This window comes from Phalacrocorax aristotelis, chromosome 6 (assembly GCF_949628215.1).
Source record: "Phalacrocorax aristotelis chromosome 6, bGulAri2.1, whole genome shotgun sequence".
Lineage (NCBI taxonomy): Eukaryota > Metazoa > Chordata > Aves > Suliformes > Phalacrocoracidae > Phalacrocorax > Phalacrocorax aristotelis.
Genome location: NC_134281.1, coordinates 34,118,327 through 34,137,515, shown reverse-complemented (window position 1 = coordinate 34,137,515; position 19,189 = coordinate 34,118,327). Strand labels below are relative to the sequence as shown.

General features: G+C 41.3%; 1 protein-coding gene across 21 annotated transcripts in view; it reads right to left on the bottom strand.

Annotated features, from left to right (window-relative positions):
• The window catches only part of PRRC2C (proline rich coiled-coil 2C), a 75,210-nt gene that overhangs the window by 7,884 nt on the left and 48,137 nt on the right, over nt 1–19,189 (bottom strand). For 4 of the 21 annotated variants that reach the window (XM_075097068.1, XM_075097077.1, XM_075097083.1 and 1 more), the window contains exons 23-31: nt 14,138–14,227; nt 12,318–12,419; nt 7,929–8,142; nt 6,804–7,007; nt 6,010–6,122; nt 5,309–5,445; nt 3,305–3,539; nt 2,736–2,843; nt 901–1,119 (exon numbers count right to left, since the gene is read on the bottom strand). In XM_075097068.1, coding sequence (XP_074953169.1) covers nt 901–1,119; nt 2,736–2,843; nt 3,305–3,539; nt 5,309–5,445; nt 6,010–6,122; nt 6,804–7,007; nt 7,929–8,142; nt 12,318–12,419; nt 14,138–14,227 — 1,422 coding nt within the window. Of the gene's footprint in view, nt 1–25; nt 101–900; nt 1,120–2,720; nt 2,844–3,304; nt 3,540–5,308; nt 5,446–6,009; nt 6,132–6,803; nt 7,008–7,928; nt 8,143–12,317; nt 12,420–14,137; nt 14,228–19,189 lie in introns of all 21 variants that reach the window. The other 17 variants (XM_075097061.1, XM_075097072.1, XM_075097064.1 and 14 more) reach the window with 10 other exon arrangements.

The following is a 19,189-nucleotide window of genomic DNA, read 5'->3' as shown; positions in this document are numbered from 1 at the left end:
TCCAGTGTGATCACCCACTGCTCACCTGAAAGTATGCTGCAACTGCGTTGTGCTGCACACTATCCGAAAATCCCAGGTGCCTGTAAATCTGTGATTCCATCTAAGACAAGAGACCTTGTGATTGGAAGCCAGCTCCACACATCCCCTCATTAGCAATTACCACAGCAGCTCCAGATAAAGGAGGGAAGAGAATTCCCTCCTAGGTATTCAAGTTTCTTGCACTATTTCAGTGTTATCTCCTTACTGAAGCTGTCACTCAAGGACTGCTGCAAGATGAGCTTTTTTTTTTTGTACGCATCAAGGGTCCTGCCTTGCACAGTGCTACGTTCTCAATACGCACCTTGCTGTGCTATTCAGAGAAACAGACCCCAGCAACATTAGTAGAGTTTAGTTCTTGTTTAAGGTCACAGCTGATACAGAGTGAGTCCACTGAAGCCCCTAATACGCCAGTTTATTGCACTGGAAAGACTTGATCCCATACAACTTGTCCCAGTATGAGACCAGAAACAAAGTGACACATGCATGACCAGAAACAGAATCCAGCCCTGACAGTGTAATGTCATTTGCCTGCTGCTCTAACAATGGCTCTGTACTACTTTCTACATGGCTTCTACATGAAATAGTCCATGAAGTCATTATCAAACTAGATATTCCCACAGTACAAATGGACTAGTATTGAGTTAGCTACAAAAACTGAGCTAAACCTTTACAAAATGCACAGACCCAGTCATTAAGGAACTAACCTTGACTGCCTTTTCTGTCTTCCCCTCCCCACCTTTTGAAGTCAAGGCAGAGTTTTAGATGCAAGAGTCAACACGAGTTGCCGTGCTTATTCTATAAGACAGCAGACAACTGTGCTTTGCATTAATTTTTGTACTGTAGATCTACCAATATTGTTACCTTTCCAGTTGCAGCAATCATGCTGTGCTGAGTTCCTGCTGGGATTAATCCTCTGAAAGGCTGCGTTACTTGTGCAGGTCTGCTTAGATTTTGAGCCTGCGCTTGCGGTGGTGTGTGCTGTAGTGGTGGTTGTAAAGACTGGGGTAGGGCAATAAGCGGCTGTGCTGTGGATCCAAAGTTGGGCAAAGAAATTTGTGATCCCGGCAAAGGTACCGTCACCTGGGGGGAAAAAAAAAAAGTACAAAATCACCAGTAACATATGCAAGGGCCATTATTTAACCTTCTTTACTAGCTCTATGATTTCAGCTATATTCAAGGTAAATGCTGAATAAGTTCATACATTTACCCAGAGAGCTGCAAGCAAATAAGTGAATTTATTGTTTAGCTTATCTTTATAAGCAGTTCTAATGGCATTTGGGTCTTCTCTTTTCAGAAACAAAGTTGCAATGCTAGCTCCTAACTCCAACATCATTCAACATGATTTCATTGTATGAAGAAGTAGATTTCATCCAACCCAGAAAATAAAAGTAGAATAAAATAGCCAGTTGGGGGGGGGTGGATGGGGCTATTTACTTCAAATAATTTCAGTCATCATAAGGACACTGTTTGGGATGAAAACTAGATTTTATTTTCCAGGAGTCCCAACAGCCAGCACTCTGAGCTTAAAAACAAAAACAAACAAAAAACCAAACCAAGAAACAAACACCTACACCCCCCCTAACCCACAGCCTGTCCCTTGCTTGTATTAACTGGGAGTGCTTGGGCCAAACCACCACAGAATGGTAGTGATAAACATGAAAATCCTAGAGCAGTGACCTGACCAGCAGGAGTTACTGCATTTCCTATTCTGACCATCAATCCAAAACCTGCAAAATGATATTCTGAGTGTGACTAGAAGAATGATGTGATATTGTCCAGACGTGAGAGACTTACTACAGTTCTGCTCTGAAGGGTAATAGTATAGAGCAGCCAAGCTTGAACACATTAAGAACACTAACCCTTCTAAAACATCCTTTAAACTTTCTGCTAGATTTCCAACAGATGAGATGCAATTTTTTAAGACCTCTAGATTTCTGAACTAGCAACTTTTCACACATATGAAGCAAGCCATTTTAATAAACCAGTCCATCATAAGATTTCTTTTTAAAAAGCCACTTAAATAAAAAAATTGAACCAGAAGATGGAAACCACTAGACAGCATCCTGTAAATATGACAGAATGCTTGCACACATCAAATGAACAGTTCTTTCACAAAAGAATTAAAACACCTTAAAATCACTGGAGTTATTTTACAACCCTCCTGATGCAGGTTACTGACTTTGCTGTCCTGTTTGCCTCGTATGATCATCCATCTGCCGACTTCTCATTTGTGTTCTTTGTATTTTGATATTGCTGACATACATAGCAGCTGAGGTTTAATCTCAATGAGATTTGGTGTTAACAATTTGGCTGCACTAAGCACGCGGAGCTTGCCTCTCTCCACCATCACTAACTGGTGGCCTTGCCCCCATAAAGGCAGCATATGCCTCCATCAATTACCAATATTACTGTCCCAACCAAATCTTTGCCTGTCACAGGAAAATTAACTAAGTAACAGAAGGATGCCAGAGACAAATGATCAACATGAACTTGTAGGCTCTCCCAACTTCTCAGCAATTCAGTCTTTCGGTGCTGCTGCAGTAGTTCTCCTTTGCTATCAATTTGCAGCTCTTGCATTTTGGAAGAATTAAAGATTGTCTCAGTCCTTACTTCCACCCTGACCCCACAAAAACCATCATCATCAACATACTTTTAAGAAGAATACAATTTAGGAAATTTACCATGCCATAGTTTACCTGCTGGAGAGCACTGGGAGACTGTGCGGTGTTGTAGAAATTGCTCTGGCCAGGCTGTTGAACTTGTCCAGAGTACAGATTTGAAGCCTGAGTGAGCGTAGCTCTGGCCTAGGAAGAGTGAGAGACCCCATTACATTAAGAATACTTAGGAGAGCAGTTCTGAGACAGCATGGCACATCATTCTATATTTCAACCAGTACAGTAGAAACCACAGAACAGGAACCTGACAGCATGAAGGTTTCAGCTGGTGATAAAGGTCTCATTTGCAACTAGTAGAATAGCCCTTTATTACCTACCATAACAGAAGTTAAACCTGAAGCTCCAGTTCGTGATAGAAACGCAAGCAGCCCTATAGTTGGGGAGCAATCCTCAATTCAGAGGTTATGCCAATGTGCCTTCATGAAACTAAAAGAACACATTCTTCCAAGCCTCTGAAGCTTCCTGCCACCTTGACTACCATGTAATTATCTCAGAGGTGGGCTTGTCCCAAGCTGAGCAATACTTGAGTTATTATTGCATTATTTGTATCAAACCATTGGAGAAGTTTTGCATTTTGGAGTATTTCCTACCTGGAGAATATGTGTATCAATAAGCTGAGAGCCTCCCAGTCCTGAAGCTTGACTAAGTTGATGTTCGTATAAGATCGGAATAGGTTGTGTATTAGAAGTCTGTTGAAATGCCAGGCTTGACTGTGCCTTAGCAAGCTCCTGGTGCTGTACTGCTGGGAAGTTGTGTAAGGCTGTACCAGACAGAACTACTGGTGATGGCTGAGACAAACCACTTTGCATAAAAGCTTGCTGGGATCTGCAAGAGATTGAAGCATTACACATAAAAATGCAGACAGAGCTCAACAATGAGCTGCCAAAAATAAGGACACAGGTTATATTCTTTAAACGGAATTAGAACGCTTAGCTCTATTGAACAGATTTTCACATGAGAAAGGTAGATTTTTCTATTTACTCTGCACACAACAAAATAATAGATGCTACTAAAGGCCACAGGAAAAAACGACCAGGCTTTTTATTTAAATCTTAAAGTACACTTAGCTATATTTAGATGTAACATACAGAAGCTACCAGTTCTTAATTCCTGCGCTACAAGGTAGGACAATGGGGAAGCACCGCATGTGAATAGTTCCACTTAGTCATCAAGTAACCTGCTTTGTTCTCTTGACTTCACAGGTCTCCACAGTCCAATTTTCAATACCTACAGGTTAAATCACTGGACGCTGTTGGCTTCAAAACAATAAGAGACAGATACCACAGCCTTTAATTTTAACAAGATATTCAACTCCTTTGTCACCAGCACAGGGAAGTTGCAGTTTGTGTAAAAGACAAAGACCAAAAACAGTGCAGCAAAGCACCACAAATTGTTTTAGTCCATCAGAAGTATTTATCCAAACATTTCCATTAAGAGCCTGCTCAATAGCCACCTTCAGACTGAAGAATCTGAGTTTTTAAATAAATGACCCTCTCAAAGCTCTTCAGCTCAGAGGAGTGTTTTTGATGCAAAAACAGTTTTCATGTTATCACTTGGTCGATATGTACCAGCATAGCACTAGTCCTGTTAATCTGTTATCAGGCAAGCACATGGCTGCCACGCTAGAACACCCGGGTTAGCTTTGTTCCTCTGCACCTTTAAAGAAGTGGGAAAACTGTTCATACTCTTAACAGCAGCACAACCCAAAACTCCATTAACACTGGGTTTGTGATCAGATCAGCCAGAAACATTTATTTAATCTGGACCACATGCCAGACTGATTGTGTTTCTGCAGCTAGCCGACTGTTTGCAACAACTTTTGTCAGCTGTGGCAGGACAAGCAATAATATTTGGTCCAACAAAGTCAGCCAAGCACAGTCAGGATACATAGGTAGTCAATTAAACCTGCTGTGACTTCAGCCTTCTACACTGCAATAAGCAGGGTTTTCTACAACACATGCAAAACCCTGCAATTAAATTTCCAAATAAACTTTCTCAAAGTGAAACTTTTTCAAGTTGTCAGAATTATACTACTGTGAATCAGTTTTGATAGGAACTGCAAGGAAAGACTTACAGTGGAAATTTGTCTTGCTATCTATGTCATTTGAGAGATACTGGTCTTTCCACTATCTTTTGTAGCAAACAAAATATTTATTCTAAAAATATACTCTGCTATCCCCTACAAATCTAAAATTAAGTTTCTACCACCCAAGGGTTCAAACTAGGATTTCTAAGTGTTTCAAGACTCCAATGTTGATTAGAAAATGACAAACAAAAATTACTGAACTAAAGGGACAGACTCCCCTCTTTCTCTTCTCTTAGTATGAAAGACGTTTTCAGCTTTTTAGACCGGTTTTGTAAAGATACAAATATCATGCATAATTTTTGAACCCACCATCTCACAATTACATCTGCCCACGCAGACTAGCCAGACCAGCCATATACAGAGTTCTCAGCCAGACAAAATGATGAAAGATATTTTGGGGAATACAGGAAGATGAGGCAGCTATTGAGCACAGAACCTAAGTCTGCAGGGAATCAAGTTCTGTAAGTTCTGCCGCTCAAAAAACAAAAAATTTGCATACACTACTTACCTATAAGGTTGTAAGGAGGAGTTGAACAATTCTTGGGCTTGTGAAACAGCTGGTGCTGCTCCCAAACTCAGCTGAGCTTGATGCTGTCCTTGCAGAGGTGCATAGATCGGGATGGGGATCTGCTGAACTGAAGCGGGCTGCATAAAAAAGAAACCATTAAATATTATGTAGAAAAGCTACAGTTAAATGTGTGCCAGGATTTGTGTAAAAAGTAAACAACAAATGTCAAAACCCAACGCTGCATGCAGAGCTGGTATTGCTCCCATTCAGAAAATTACTTTCTGGCTGATTTTTACACTTTTCCTTGCAAATAACCACCAGAAACCAAATTAATCTTTTAGACTGGTGTACAAAACAACTGCACAAGATTGCATACAATTTTCTACGACAAAAGTTGAATGAGCCTGCACTAACATGGCCACATAGACACCTCCCATGAATATGTACTTTTACTTAAAGTGTATTTGTGAGTGAGAGCTTATTCTCTCAACTTTCATGACAAAGGCTTTCATTCTCAGGAACAGCAGAGATCAAACACCTCCTGCATGCACCGTATTTAAGTAGCAAGGGCAGGCATGACCTCATTTTTGCAGATCCTTTAGTCCCATTCTTTCCTACCCCCATTAGCTCAGTAGTAGAGCATTAAAGGAAATATGGACAGGGAGGGGGAAAAATAAAAGAGGAAAGAAATCCCCAGATACCTGAGAAAGCCCTGGTTGAAAGCCTTGCTGCTGGGCCAGAGAAGGTGGTGCCAAACGTGCATGTTGGGTATTGAACAGATGACTTGTATCCATATAAAACGCTGGGATTTGAGCTGTAGTACCTCAGGAAGAGCAATACAATTAGTACCTGATTCCAAACATCTCCCTGCTAGAAAGGTTTTCATCATGAGTTAGAGATGCAGCCGCTATCAGTACTTCCCAGAGTGACAGCTCCCAGACATACAGGGAGAAGAAACAGAACTGAAGAGCTGGGTGCCCAACCAGCTTTGGTATCTTTTTCCAATTCACCCCCAGAATCTACCAGTCTTGCATATACACCTTCACTCCCACACAGTTCCTGGGGGATGAGCAACAGATTCTCGCCAAAACAGGCATTTGGAAGGGGAAGAACACGCTATACTGCCAAGTAGTTTAGGTTAACTATATATAGGGTTTTCTTTAAAGAAAAATGCCATGACTCTAAACTACTGTAGGACTTTAAGAACTCAAGACAGTCATTCTCAGTCTTAAACAGTGATTTACAATTCTGCAAAAGAAAAACAGTACATCAAGAGATTAAGATTTATTTCCCTCAAACTAACAACACAGCATTATCTTTATACTTACTCATAGAAACTTGCATATTGAGAGTAAGGCACAGTTAGTGAATATTTGCTTACAGAATGCTTTCCATCATTCTGTCTTTACTGCAGATAAAACCAGAACTGAATTCAACTCTCCAGCTTCAGAACTCCAAAAAGCAGACATGTGGCTTCTCGGCCAAACACTATTACCTGCTGCTGACTGAGACACATAGACCTGGGGACTTTGCTGTTGCTGGGCAATGAGGGATGGCATGCAGCTCAGCTGGGAAAAGTGACTGGCAGAAGCTAGGCTGCTTGTCTGCAACTGCTGTGGTTTCACTTTACATATATTAGGAGGGTCCGAGGTGCTTGCAGTCTTTGTACTCAGCGAAGAGGTTGTGTATGTTCCAGCTCCTAGGAAGAGAGAAGCAAGCCATACATCATAAAACAGCTAGGGATATTTCAAAGCCTCATCTTCCAGTGGTTGAAGTTTTGGGACAGCTATGCAAGCACAGCCACAATCGATTAAGAACACTGAAACCTAATGCAGCTGTTTCCATCACTATAAGACAGACAGGGAGGACAACTGTGTTAAGTTCACTATAGGAAGCTATGCAACTGTAATACATTTCCTTTCTCAAGTACAGGAGGATATAAAAATACTGAAGTAGCCATCTTGGTTAGTTATGCAATGAAATCTTGCAATGTATGGTGGTTGTGCCTGTCATGGTTGAGAGCCAGGCTCCAAAGAACGGTCTTTTTCAAGCACTTCAGCTAAAATCTGGGCACACATTCTAGTATTCCAAGGTATGAATATTTCATCAGATATAGCACTTTGTTTGCTGCAAGACCAAGGTGGAAAACAGCACTGTTTCTGAAAAGCAGCTGGACATTTGCTCTGCCTCATGTGAGGGGGTCTTGGTATGAGCTGTTGAAGCTTTGACTCCAAAGGAAGCGCACAAATCAGAGTGTAACTAGCTGGATATCAGAACTACCATCTGCTCCAAAATCTACTTGCTTGCCTTCATTCAGCTGAACAAAATGAAACCAATAAGGCAGCCGACAGAAGTTCATCTCCTCTTGCACGTCCACGTAAGTAGCATAGGCAGAGATGTGTTGTCTTAATATTGTTTTCATCTGACTGAAGCAAAACAGATCAAGTATCTCCTTGCTAACTGAAAGCTATTTGGGAAGCTGCTGTTCAGACCCAACATTTCATACCAGACTAAAACTTGTTAGTTTTGCATTAAACATAATCCCAAAGGGAAACTAATCTCTTGAAAAACATAACCAAAGAACAATACAACAGGCTAGTACAGTCTTGACATCCAGTACCTGAGAGCGAAGTTGTCGGTGTAACTGAGGCCACAGGAATAGGAGGCATTGATGCACTAGAGAAAGAACTGTAAGTACCACTGCTTGGCCCAGTGTTGCTGCTGCTGCTGCCGCCACCGCCACCACCAGCAATGGGAGATGCTGCTGAGGTCACTGGCGAATTCTTCTCCCCCATGTTTGGGGAATTCTCCCATGCTTTGCGTGCAGACTCCATCTATTTAAAAGAAAACAAAATTTCCTCATCTATTAAGAAGCTTCAACTAGTCAGTCTTCCTCTTTTAACAGTTGTTTTTAGTTCAAAAGGCAAGTCAGGCTTCATGCGAGCCTCTTTTTTTAAAAGTCACCATAATCGTGCAACTCTGTTCATGCAAAAAGCATACAGCCTTAAGTTGGAGCTTCTTATCTGTTCCAACTGCACACGTGCACAGTTCATCATCTTAACATTCAATGCTCAAAAGAGAATTCACTCACGCTAATTTGGCTTCGTTTTGTTTGACATGAAGAGCAAAAGACACAGTGAGCAAAAGAAAGGTGAAAACCCCTCCAAATATTTCCATGAAGTCCTTTACTTACAAGTTTTTTTTGGCCATTTATATGAAACAGCCCCTTGCTTTCTTGGTAAATCATCCACTGAGTGATAACCAAAAACATCTAGTGCACACTTCAGTAAACAGAGTAGTCAAGTTTAGATTTCCAAAGCAAGTGCTGTTCAAGAACCAACCACGAGCTGACACAGCTTGTGCACACTGCTTTATGTTAATGCTAAAAATGCTTCATGTTCCTCTATTTCTTTAATAATTATAAGTTTGAGTCTTACACAGCAAGAAAGAAGAAACTAAGTATCTTATGCACAATTCTCTTCCACCGAAGTGGAAAGAACTAGTGTATTACTATACCCAGTAACAATCTAATTATTGCTACATTAGGCACACAATGCCTAATCTTTGAACCCAGACACTTTGAGGGACTACTGAAAAGGAGATATGGATGCTCACACTACACCCACTGATGTAAAGGCTCAAACACAGTCCATGGACTTCTCTACAGCTGTCAGCTGCCCTCAGCCTTCTAGCAGAGCTGGATGCCATAGGCTGAAATTGCTCATCTGGCAGACTGCAAGCTTCTCAATGCCAGGTGCTCTCTTCAATGATGTATCTCCAACAAATCTGACCTCACTGCCTGGATCAATAGAGCCCCCTACCTGGGACCTGTAGTCTCTGAAAGTCATACTTTCAACCTACCCCCGTTTTACATGAGTTAGGCACAGTCTGGACAGACCAAATATGAGCTACGTTATTTTTCCTGATGCTTCCGAAGTAATCAAAAAAACAAAGCAATATCCAAAGAAGTGGTAACAGGTGATCAATACAATACACACCCACAAGGCAAGTGGAGTTCTGTGTTCCTCAAGAGGGTAAAGGGGGAGGAGGGAAACTGTTACACATTAAATCATTTGGAGGTTAGTCACTTATTTTTCTTTTTGGGACCATCTTCCCCAGCAACCATTCTCAGTTTCCCCACCACAGTATTTTCTTCCAAACTGGTTCTGATTCTTGCAGACAGGGCAAACTTCAAAATTTATTATTAATCTGCTGGACAGGATTTTGCTTAAGGTGGAGTATAAGTACAACTAGAGGCTCTTTTCTGAACACCACAGGCTCTGGTAAGACATGGTAACAGTTTTGAACTGCACTGGTATTAAGAGAAAGTGGAGAAATACCTGTGAATATCTAGAGGTGGTGTAGAAGCTTTGTTCAATGAGTTTCATGGTGCCCTGGAGAAACTATTGATAGCAAAAGCTAGAGTCTACATACTGCATTTTGTCTTCCAAACCTAATCACTGCCAATATCACAGATCATCCCACACACCTACCAACTTTCGATAAAGGGCATATAACAGAGTCCTGAGTTGTCTGACAGCTTTGCTTTTAGAGAGCTCCTTAACAATCTCTAACTTCTTAAGCTAGAAAACACATGCAAAAGAGACTGGTACTTTAGTAGCACCTATGCAGCACCATCTACAGACCAGATATAAAGAAATTAAGAGGCTCTAAATTAAGTGAGGCTGGGAAAAGTGCTGTAATTTCAATGCTCGCTCAGTTGTGGCAGAAGAGCACAGGTTGGAGGACCATGGTTGCTTGAGGCTTCTCTTCACCGTTGACTGATTGGGGCCTTCACATTGTAATAATGGTCCAGTATGTATTACTCCAAAACTTATCTGTAGACAAATACCAGTGTACATATCCTTAAGGATGCCGAAGTTTAAGTGATCAGAAAAAGAAATTCAAAAGGTGTCATATTCTGGACCAGATGCCGATATAGGAATTTTAGATGGAACCCTAGAACATGGAAGAGAAACTGCGTTGCCTGGCCAAGACTGCTTTGGACTTTCTTTTGCTCAGCTCCTTACCTACCAAATAGCCCTATCAGCTAAGTCCTTAAGAGGATGTCTGCCTTAGCAAAGGTGTCTTTAGCAAAGTTATTCCAAGGAAACAAGAGGTCTATCCCATATGAGCACTTTTCACCTACACCCTGGCAGAATGAGCCACAATCGCTCCCACTACTTGGCATGAGTTCCCTGCCAAGTTTCCTCACAGACAGCTTTCTGTGATAGGGGATGGAAGAAAGAGAAGAGGTAAGGGCTATTCCTTGACGGAGGCAGAGCGTGGAGATTTTGTTCTTTTCAGGGAAGGAAAGAAATGCTTTCCTCTCTGTTGCTCTAAAAGTACCTTTTAAAAGAGGCAAGGTAGAGGATGAAAAGGATGAAGAGGATGAAAAAGAACAGCTCTGCTCTGTCTGGACCAGAAAAAGCCTGTTGTAAAAGTGATAGTCTCAGCACATGCTTCAAAACAAACTTGTTGCCTCCAGCATTTGCAAAAAGGAGGTAAAGCTCCAGTGCCTGGAATAGAGAAATTGGAGACAAAGCTGCTTCCAAATGCCTGTCCACTGAGATTTTAGTGAGAGTGTTCTTCAAAGTAGCCTCAAAACACGGAACATATTTTGTTAGCACACATCCAAGATCTATCATCCACTGAGAAAGCAAACTACCAACACCAGAACAACAGAAAGAAACTGCAGGACAAATGACACAAACACTGCAGTTTGCTCTATAACTGAGCTGTGTCACATTCTTTACAGCATCATGCTATAGCAACGTTCCTACCTGTATTACATGTAGATCAGATATCCATCTCTAAACAGTTAGAGACTGCTATTTTATAAAAATGCTTCAGGCGCCAGAAAGTCTGATTATGGTAACTTATTACACAAGAATGCAACACAAGCAGATTTTTGTAAAATTACTTGTCCCTCTCCAGCCCTCTCCCCATTTCTGCTGGTCTGTTGTTCTAAAGCAATGTTACATTTTTTTCAGGAAATAAAGTGTTAACAGAAGAAAAGCAAAGACTCAACAAGAGATCATTAATAACTATCATCTGTAGAGAACACAAGCAAGCAGCCGTCAAACCACGCCAGTGAGATGCAAGTCTCACTGGGATTGACAAGCAAGTTTCTCCGAAGTGTTAGTTCTCCATCCAATCCCTAGTTTTGTTTATTCTTTCAAAAATTTAGAGAAACTAAGTTCAAACATTACTCTTCCTTAATACTAGAAGCAGCAACAATATTTCTACTGGTTCAGTCACCTGCAGCCCCAATCACAAAGTCCATCTAGGACACAAAAAACCCTATGACCAAAAACTTCTAAGGATACAGTAGCAAAGCTAGAGCCCAACTCCATGTTAGTGAGTTATACAATGCACAGTCCAAAATCCAACAATATGTGAAAACACCATTAAAAATATTCTACACACTTGCTCTACACTGGAGAGCAGAAAACAACAGAACATTTATAACACAACAGAACACATTCTGACTAGCTGATAAAACTGCTCTTCATAGACACCAACACAATACCTACATTTCATTATTTACAACTTTAGCCATCCAGCTTAAAACCACATTATCACTGCACCAAAAATCTTACAGCTAAGAAGAAATCAAGCTTGGCTTACCAAGCAACTCCTTACAGCCTTTAACACCACATCAGGCAGCTTACTTTAAGCTTAAACACTCAAAAAACCTCAGTCTAATTCTGATGGTCTGTCATGAACACTATGGTACAATGCTAAAATGCTAGGATCTTTTTTTTTTCAGGGCAGTGGGAGCCAAGATTGGTTGAGATGCCAAGTGTTAATGCAAAACGGGGTTAGAGATTTATAATCTAAATGCATCCTTTAATAGAGTCTTGTGTTTCAGCCATCCGTTTATATGCAAAAGCAGTTCAGCAGAGGAAACAAAGGAAGGCTCTAAAAAAAGGTTCACCAGCAAGTTCTCCATTAACTTTTTCCCCTGCATGCAAGAAAACGACCCTTAGAGGGATGTGGTACATACCTTGAGGGTGAGTTCGACGGTAGCGGGAGAAACTGGAGTTAGGCTGGAGCTCTGTTGTAGAGTCTCCCTCCTAGGGAGGGGAAGGGTGTGGGGCAGGGGCACCTGAAAGGCAGGCAACACACATCACATTCTAACTACGTCTACTACAAAAGCCCCAGAAAAGCAAAGCTCAAGCTTTAAGTGAGCTACAATTTCTTCAAGGCTTGAGCATTTGGCAGGGATTTTGATAAAATAAGGTGAAAATTTGGTAGGCGGGGAAAGGCCATCCAGCAGGTGCTGAGATGCTTCTCATCTCTCTTTAAGAAGCTGAAGACTAAGGTTCTAAAGTGTCCAGGTCTTCTGCATAAGCAAATACCAGTTTTCTGCTTTGGGATTTACTTTAAAGTACCATTTCAGTTTACTGATATGCAAAAATTCTTCCCAAGCCAAGTCTGGCCCCTTTTGTACCAATACAGTACATGGGGCTTCATGACCTAGAGTTCCGAGATGCAGATTCTGAAAGGCAGAAGCTATAAAACTCCGAAGTCACAAGACTGTGAAACAAACCAAACCAGATTCGCCATCCGCTAACTAAATTCAGTTATTTTCTCTTCCAAAAGATGATAGATGTGAAACTTAAGGAAACAAACTTGACATAATGCTATTGCTATCTTTGCCTAAGAAAACACTGATGATTTCCTAGAAATTTTAAGTGAAATGTATCAAAAATACTGCAGTGGCCAGTCTATTACTTCTGACCATTTCTTTCTCCGTTCAGAGCACGGCTACCAGACTTCCGCTGGATGAGATAAGGCTAATCCAAAAGACAGAGGTACTGAAGCTTTAAAGCAGGTGATAGCACAGGTCCTTTGTGGCCAGCAGCCCCCATTTCCTGTGTTGCAAATCCAACTCCAACACAACACAGAGGAGCATATACCAACATCGTCGACACAGAATTCAGTCTTCCACACTAACCTCCAAAGGCACAAAACGCAACACCACCAGAAAATCCAGCAGAGGAGTAAGTTCAACCCGTATGGCTTCAAAACTGCATTAAAGGATGCTGCAGGAAGCTGAAAAGCATTTCTTAAGTGGAATTCATAAGACATCTTCATAAAAACCTGAGATCCTACTGTATGATTCTTTCCTCCCACAATCAACGAGTGACTCACCTCTGAGTTAATTCTATTTCTGCTACTCAAACAACAAAAATGGCAAGATCCAAGTTCTCCACCTGACAACCCAGCACACTGAAGACAAACTTGGCCTTGCCACAAGTCACAATCCAGCTGGTCCTCTCAGTCGCTACACCACACTCACACAGCCAGGATCAGTGGCTTTGAGGACTGCAAACATCTGATCTCTGTATCAGTGGAACAACTGAAAGCCTGCTGTCTGCTTTCAGACTTCCTTTACATGCAGTTGCTGTGATTTCAGGCTACAGTTCAAAAATTCTTTGTTTGTAAAAGCCTTTCTTCAAACTCACCTACAGAGCTGTGCTACTGGTACCAGGTTCAAGTCCCAATGGCTGCTGAGAGCACAATCCCTCATTATGCCTCTATTTGCTTTTTTAGAATTGCCCCTAGAAACATCGTCTCCACTTCCTGTGCTCTTTAGCTCATTGTGGTTGTTCAAAAGACAAAACACACCTGAAGAACTCCAGAACAGATATTAGTCAAACCAACTGTCCTTCAGAGTAAGATTACTGGATAACGCACAGCTAGTTAACATGAAAGAAACCCTAGTGACTTGTTTACTGAAGGCACTATTTTGTGCTTTAAAAGAAGTGTGAAAATATTTTCTTGTCTTCAAAGTCAAGACGATCACTGCAATAGACTTACGTTCGTCACCAAAGTCTCCTCCATTTTTGTACTGCTAGTTGCCACTGTGTTAGGATGAGAAGAAGGTGTAGTGTAGTCTGTTACAGACTCCTGTGAAGAAAAATAATTCCATTAAAATATCTCCCTTACCTAAACGAGATTTAAATTTTTTGGACAGATGTCAGCCTTTCTTCAGGAGGAGTTCCCCAAGCAACAGGAGATTAGAATTTCACACCAGTTTTTTCTTAGAAGGCGTGTCCAGCAATCCTTGCTGCTGAATTGCTACTGAGGTCAGAAGAGTTCTTGGGAGGTTACAGTTTACCTCATGACCTCCCAATGTACATCTGGAGTCAAGTGAAAATACAGTCTGCAAAGCACGAATATACAGAGTGATGTACTGCTTGGGCACTAGACATACTGAACTGTGATGGTGTAACCAATTATCATTTGTCACCCAAGATGCTTTAGTCACCTGTGGGCACTTTTAGCCTATTTAAAAAGTAGAATGTATTAGCTGAAAGCTTTCTGTAGCTTTAAACAAACACAGAAATTTCCTGCATAAACCTATGACAAGTAAGGCCCTCCAGATTAAAAACAACACACAGGGATGGTTGCAATTTGCAAAACAAGTTTCTTTCCTTTTAAGTTTCTCTGAAAGTCACAAGAGACAGTTTCTCTGAATGGTAAAGTCTACCTCCCGATTTCTGCACTGGGCAGTGATTTCAGGGAAGTCAAGGGCTGAAGTTTCCAGCCTATCCAGAGGATTTCTTGAAGTGTGTGGTTTTTTTTTTTTTTACAGTTAAGTGGACTTTAATGTGCTCAAAAAGCAAGGTCCACTTTCAGGTACCTAGCAGTAGCTAGTGACTATTGCAATTTTAAGTATAAACGGCCTGATGGAAGTATATCATAACACTGCCAACTCTCTAGAGAATGACCTACAATGAACAAAAAAGGCACTTGTACTTCTGTAAAGCCATGTTCAGCACTGTTTTCCAGTTCTTCTCACTGGATATCTACTGAGCTTATTCTGGGCAGGCAAACAGATTTTTTCAGAACACAACCCAGACACTTCCGTTGTTTAAATGCTGTGACCCCGAATTAGCCAAGATCCACTCTCCAGCAAGTACTGCAAACTCCCAAGTTTTACATGTCTGAAGACCAGAAAAGGCTCTAACATTTTTTACAGATCCAAACACCAAGAAGGAACTGAAGGACAAATTAGCAGCAGAACTGCTGATGAGTGCCTGGGCTTGCCAACACAATGATTTTGAAGGCACAAGCCACATAATGCTTGTTTAATTGCATCCAACTGGTATGATAAGCTATTAAAAAGTACACACTCCATTTACTCCTCACGCCTATGGCAACATCTCCTAAAAGGGCAATTAAGGCATCAAGATACTAACTGGCAAATAACAAAGAATCTTCCTTAAAAGGATGAGCTCATTTTGGTAAAAGACAAGGACAACAAGATAAACCATAATGGAGTGAGAGAGAGGACACAATGTGCACACTGACTGATTTTTGTATTTACGAAGGAAACAGAACTATTTTCTCCACTTAGTTATTTCCTTTACTTGGTAAACTGGTGAAATGAGATATACGATGTTTTAAGATGCTTTACTGCATAAGAAAGAGGAAGTTTTTAATATAGCATTATTAAAACTCCTTCAAGGTTTGGATGCAAATTTTACAGGGTCTCAGCACTAAAATTCCTTGCAAAAGAAATCAGATCAAGACTATTGCTAGCTTTCTTGCTTTGGAAGCTTACAGCACAAAAATGCTTTTTCAGTAGAACGTAAAACAAACCACCATGTCAACTCTCGTGCCCTTAGAAGTATATGTGCAATGCTGAACCATCCTACAAGGATGAGTTACATGCTGAACATGCAGATAAGACAATGCTTTAGCCAGAAGAACACCACTTCATAAACTGTAGGTTAACTACCATCCTTCTAGGAATCTGTTAGCTGTGGCTTATCACCATCAAGCTTTTGTAATCCAATTAAAGTAATTCTCCTGTACAATTGTTTTACTGAAGAAACCAACTGATTATTATAAAAAGCTATACGTGCTTTTTTGGAGTTATCTACACATTATTTATACCAGAAGAAAAAGAACAGACAAACTTTTTATAACTACCTACTTTGCCCAAAGAGAAGAGATCACAAAACCTAAAGTGACTTTATGAACAGAAGGACGAGTCACACCTCAGAGCTGACCTTGCTACAAATGATCAGGGTACTATATGGGATGAAATAGCTATTTGATTTGTTCCTGGTTCACGTAAATCACCCAAACCGGAGAGACTGTCAGATACTCAGAATTTATTCTCAAGTACAGCCTGTGTCCTTTTAGACATCATCTCTGTAAGACATAGCTGTTACCAACTACCGGTGCAAACATTCCATTGCCATGTACACAAGCAGGTACTGATCGTTCCTGTGATTTGAAAGCTTCAATACTTTAGAGACAGTAGGGTGGGGAAAGGCAAGGGGTAAGGCATTTTACCTGACTCAGAGGCTTTGCTTAATTTCTGCTTAGGACTAGGAAGAGGAATATTGAGACAGCATGTAACAAACTTGAGTGTAAACTCAAACTGCTTTACAAACACGCAAAGTCTCAGACATCAGTTTGCCTTTACTCCAAATATACCGCAAAACCCAAGAGAAACAGCTGCAATTGCTTCGGAGTATTGTGCTTCTGGTCTACACTTAAACATCTCACCAGTATGGGTTGATTTATATTTATACAGTTTCTAAGGTAAAACTGTCTGGTATGATTAAATGCACATGTTCTTATTAGGATGTCTGTTTTGGGATGGATGGGGTATTCTTACAAAGCTTCTGCTTCTGAAGGAGGACAGCCAGCTCGACTTTTGCAGACATTTACATCACCAAATACATTAAAGTGTGCCTTCCTGGAAGCTGAGCAGTGGTGCCTGGTAAGGATGTTAAAGTGTGTCAAAAGCTAAATCATTCAGGTCTGCTAAAACTTCAACACTTGACACTGAAACAAGAGATTAAAAATGTCATCAATTCTTCCCTCATTAATGAGCAATGGAAAGAGTACAAAGACAAGAGAAAGCCGTTGCAATACAAATCAGTACAGGAACTCCAAGGCCAGAGCAGTATTTGAACCCGTTTTAAAAGCCACTTCAAAAAGTAGCAAGACTAGTTTATTTCTGCAAAATCTAGATGAAGCTCATCTTATACAATAAGTCTGCAGGTTGTTGGTTCAACTTCCACAGAATTAAATATAAAATATGACCACCCGTTTCCTAGGAAAAAAACCCACAACTATCAAAAATAAAAACCAAAACCAATGATACCAAGCTGGGAGGAGTGCCTGATACACCAGAAGGCTGTGCTGTTTTTCAACGATACCTGGACAGGCTGGAGAGCTGGGCCGAGGGGAACCTGATGAAATTCAACAAGAGCAAGTGCAAGGTGCAAGGTCCTACACCTGGGGAGGAACAACCCCATGCACCAGTACAGGCTGGGGGCTGAACTACTGGAAAGTGGCTCTGTTGAGAAGGACCTGGGAGTGCTGGTGGACAGCAAGCTGACCATGAGCCAGCAGTGTGCCCTTGTGGCCAAGAAGGCCAATGGTATCCTGGGATGCATTCAAAGGAGTGTGGTCAGCAGATCGAGAGAGGTTATCCTTCCCCTCTACTCTGCCCTAGTGAGACCACATTTGGAGTACTGTGTCCAGTTTTGAGCCCCCCAGTTTAAGAAGGATGTGGAACTCCTTGACCAAGTCCAGCAGACAGCTACCAAGATGATCAGGGGGGTGGAGCGTCTCCCTTATGAGGGAAGGCTGAGAGGTTTGGGGTTTTTTAGCCTGGAGAAGAGACGACTGAGGGGGGATTTTGTCAATACCTATAACTATCTAAAGGGTGGGTGTCAAGATGATGGGACTAGGCTCTTCTCATTGCCCCTCGTCCTGTCATTGGGCACTAATGGGCACAAGTTGGAACACAGAGAGTTCCACCTCAATATGAGAAAAAACTACTTTCCTGTGTGGGTGACAGAGCAGTGGAACAGCCTGCCCAGGGAGGTTGTGGAGTCTCCCTCCCTGGAGACATTCAAAACCTGCCTGGATGTGTTCCTGTGCCCCTTGCTCTAGGTGTGCCTGCTCAAGCAGGGGGGTTGGACAAGATGATCTCCAGAGGTCCCTTCCAACCCCTACCATTCTGTGATTCCGTGAAACAACAACAACAAAAAAACCACTTACTGATGCCCTGGGAAATACTCCAGACAAAGGAATTCAAAGGCAAACCTGGAACTGTTGAGACAGGAATATTTAGGCCTATTAAATGGTTCTATTAGCAACCACTTAATGAGGAAATTATTGGGAATTTTCATATCCAGCACAACTGTAAAGTTTCCTTTCACTCTCGTCTTCCCTCCAGAAGACAGAAGCTTGGCATTTCAATACTGTGGTAGTTTAAAGAATCTTGGTAACTCATGTTTAACTACAGCCAGAAAGGCACAAAATCTGGACTTCCCTGTTGAAAATCTCATACTTCAAAAATACAACTGTAGAGAGGAATTATGCTCATTTTAGTAGAGCTGCTCTATATCGAGTTAGCCTGGAATAATCAACAAATATGTTTCCTATTCTGTCTGTGGCTTAGACGAAGCATCTCCTCCTCTTACCTTGAGCTCTCATCACAGGAGCTTGAAAGACAGTGAAAAAGCACGACATACAAACAGCCTTCTTATCAAATACTCGAGCAAGCTGGTTTTATGGCTCTACACTTCTGATTCTGCATACAAGGGCACTTCATCCACTTCTGGTATCAACATAAACCATTCACATCTACTTACTAGATGGAAAGTGCCAGGAAAGATGAGAAATCCCAGCACTGCATTTTCTTACATATTTGCCATTCCACTCAAAAATCAAGTTTGCAGCTACCATGTCGGACACAAATATCCTCCTTAACACTTGCTCTGTAACAACATTTCACTGAGAGCATCTTCTGCTTGCATGACACCTTGGCAAAAATTGCCAAAATTGTATCTTCCCCTCCCCCCCCAACTGTGGGTGACAAAGATAAATTGTGAG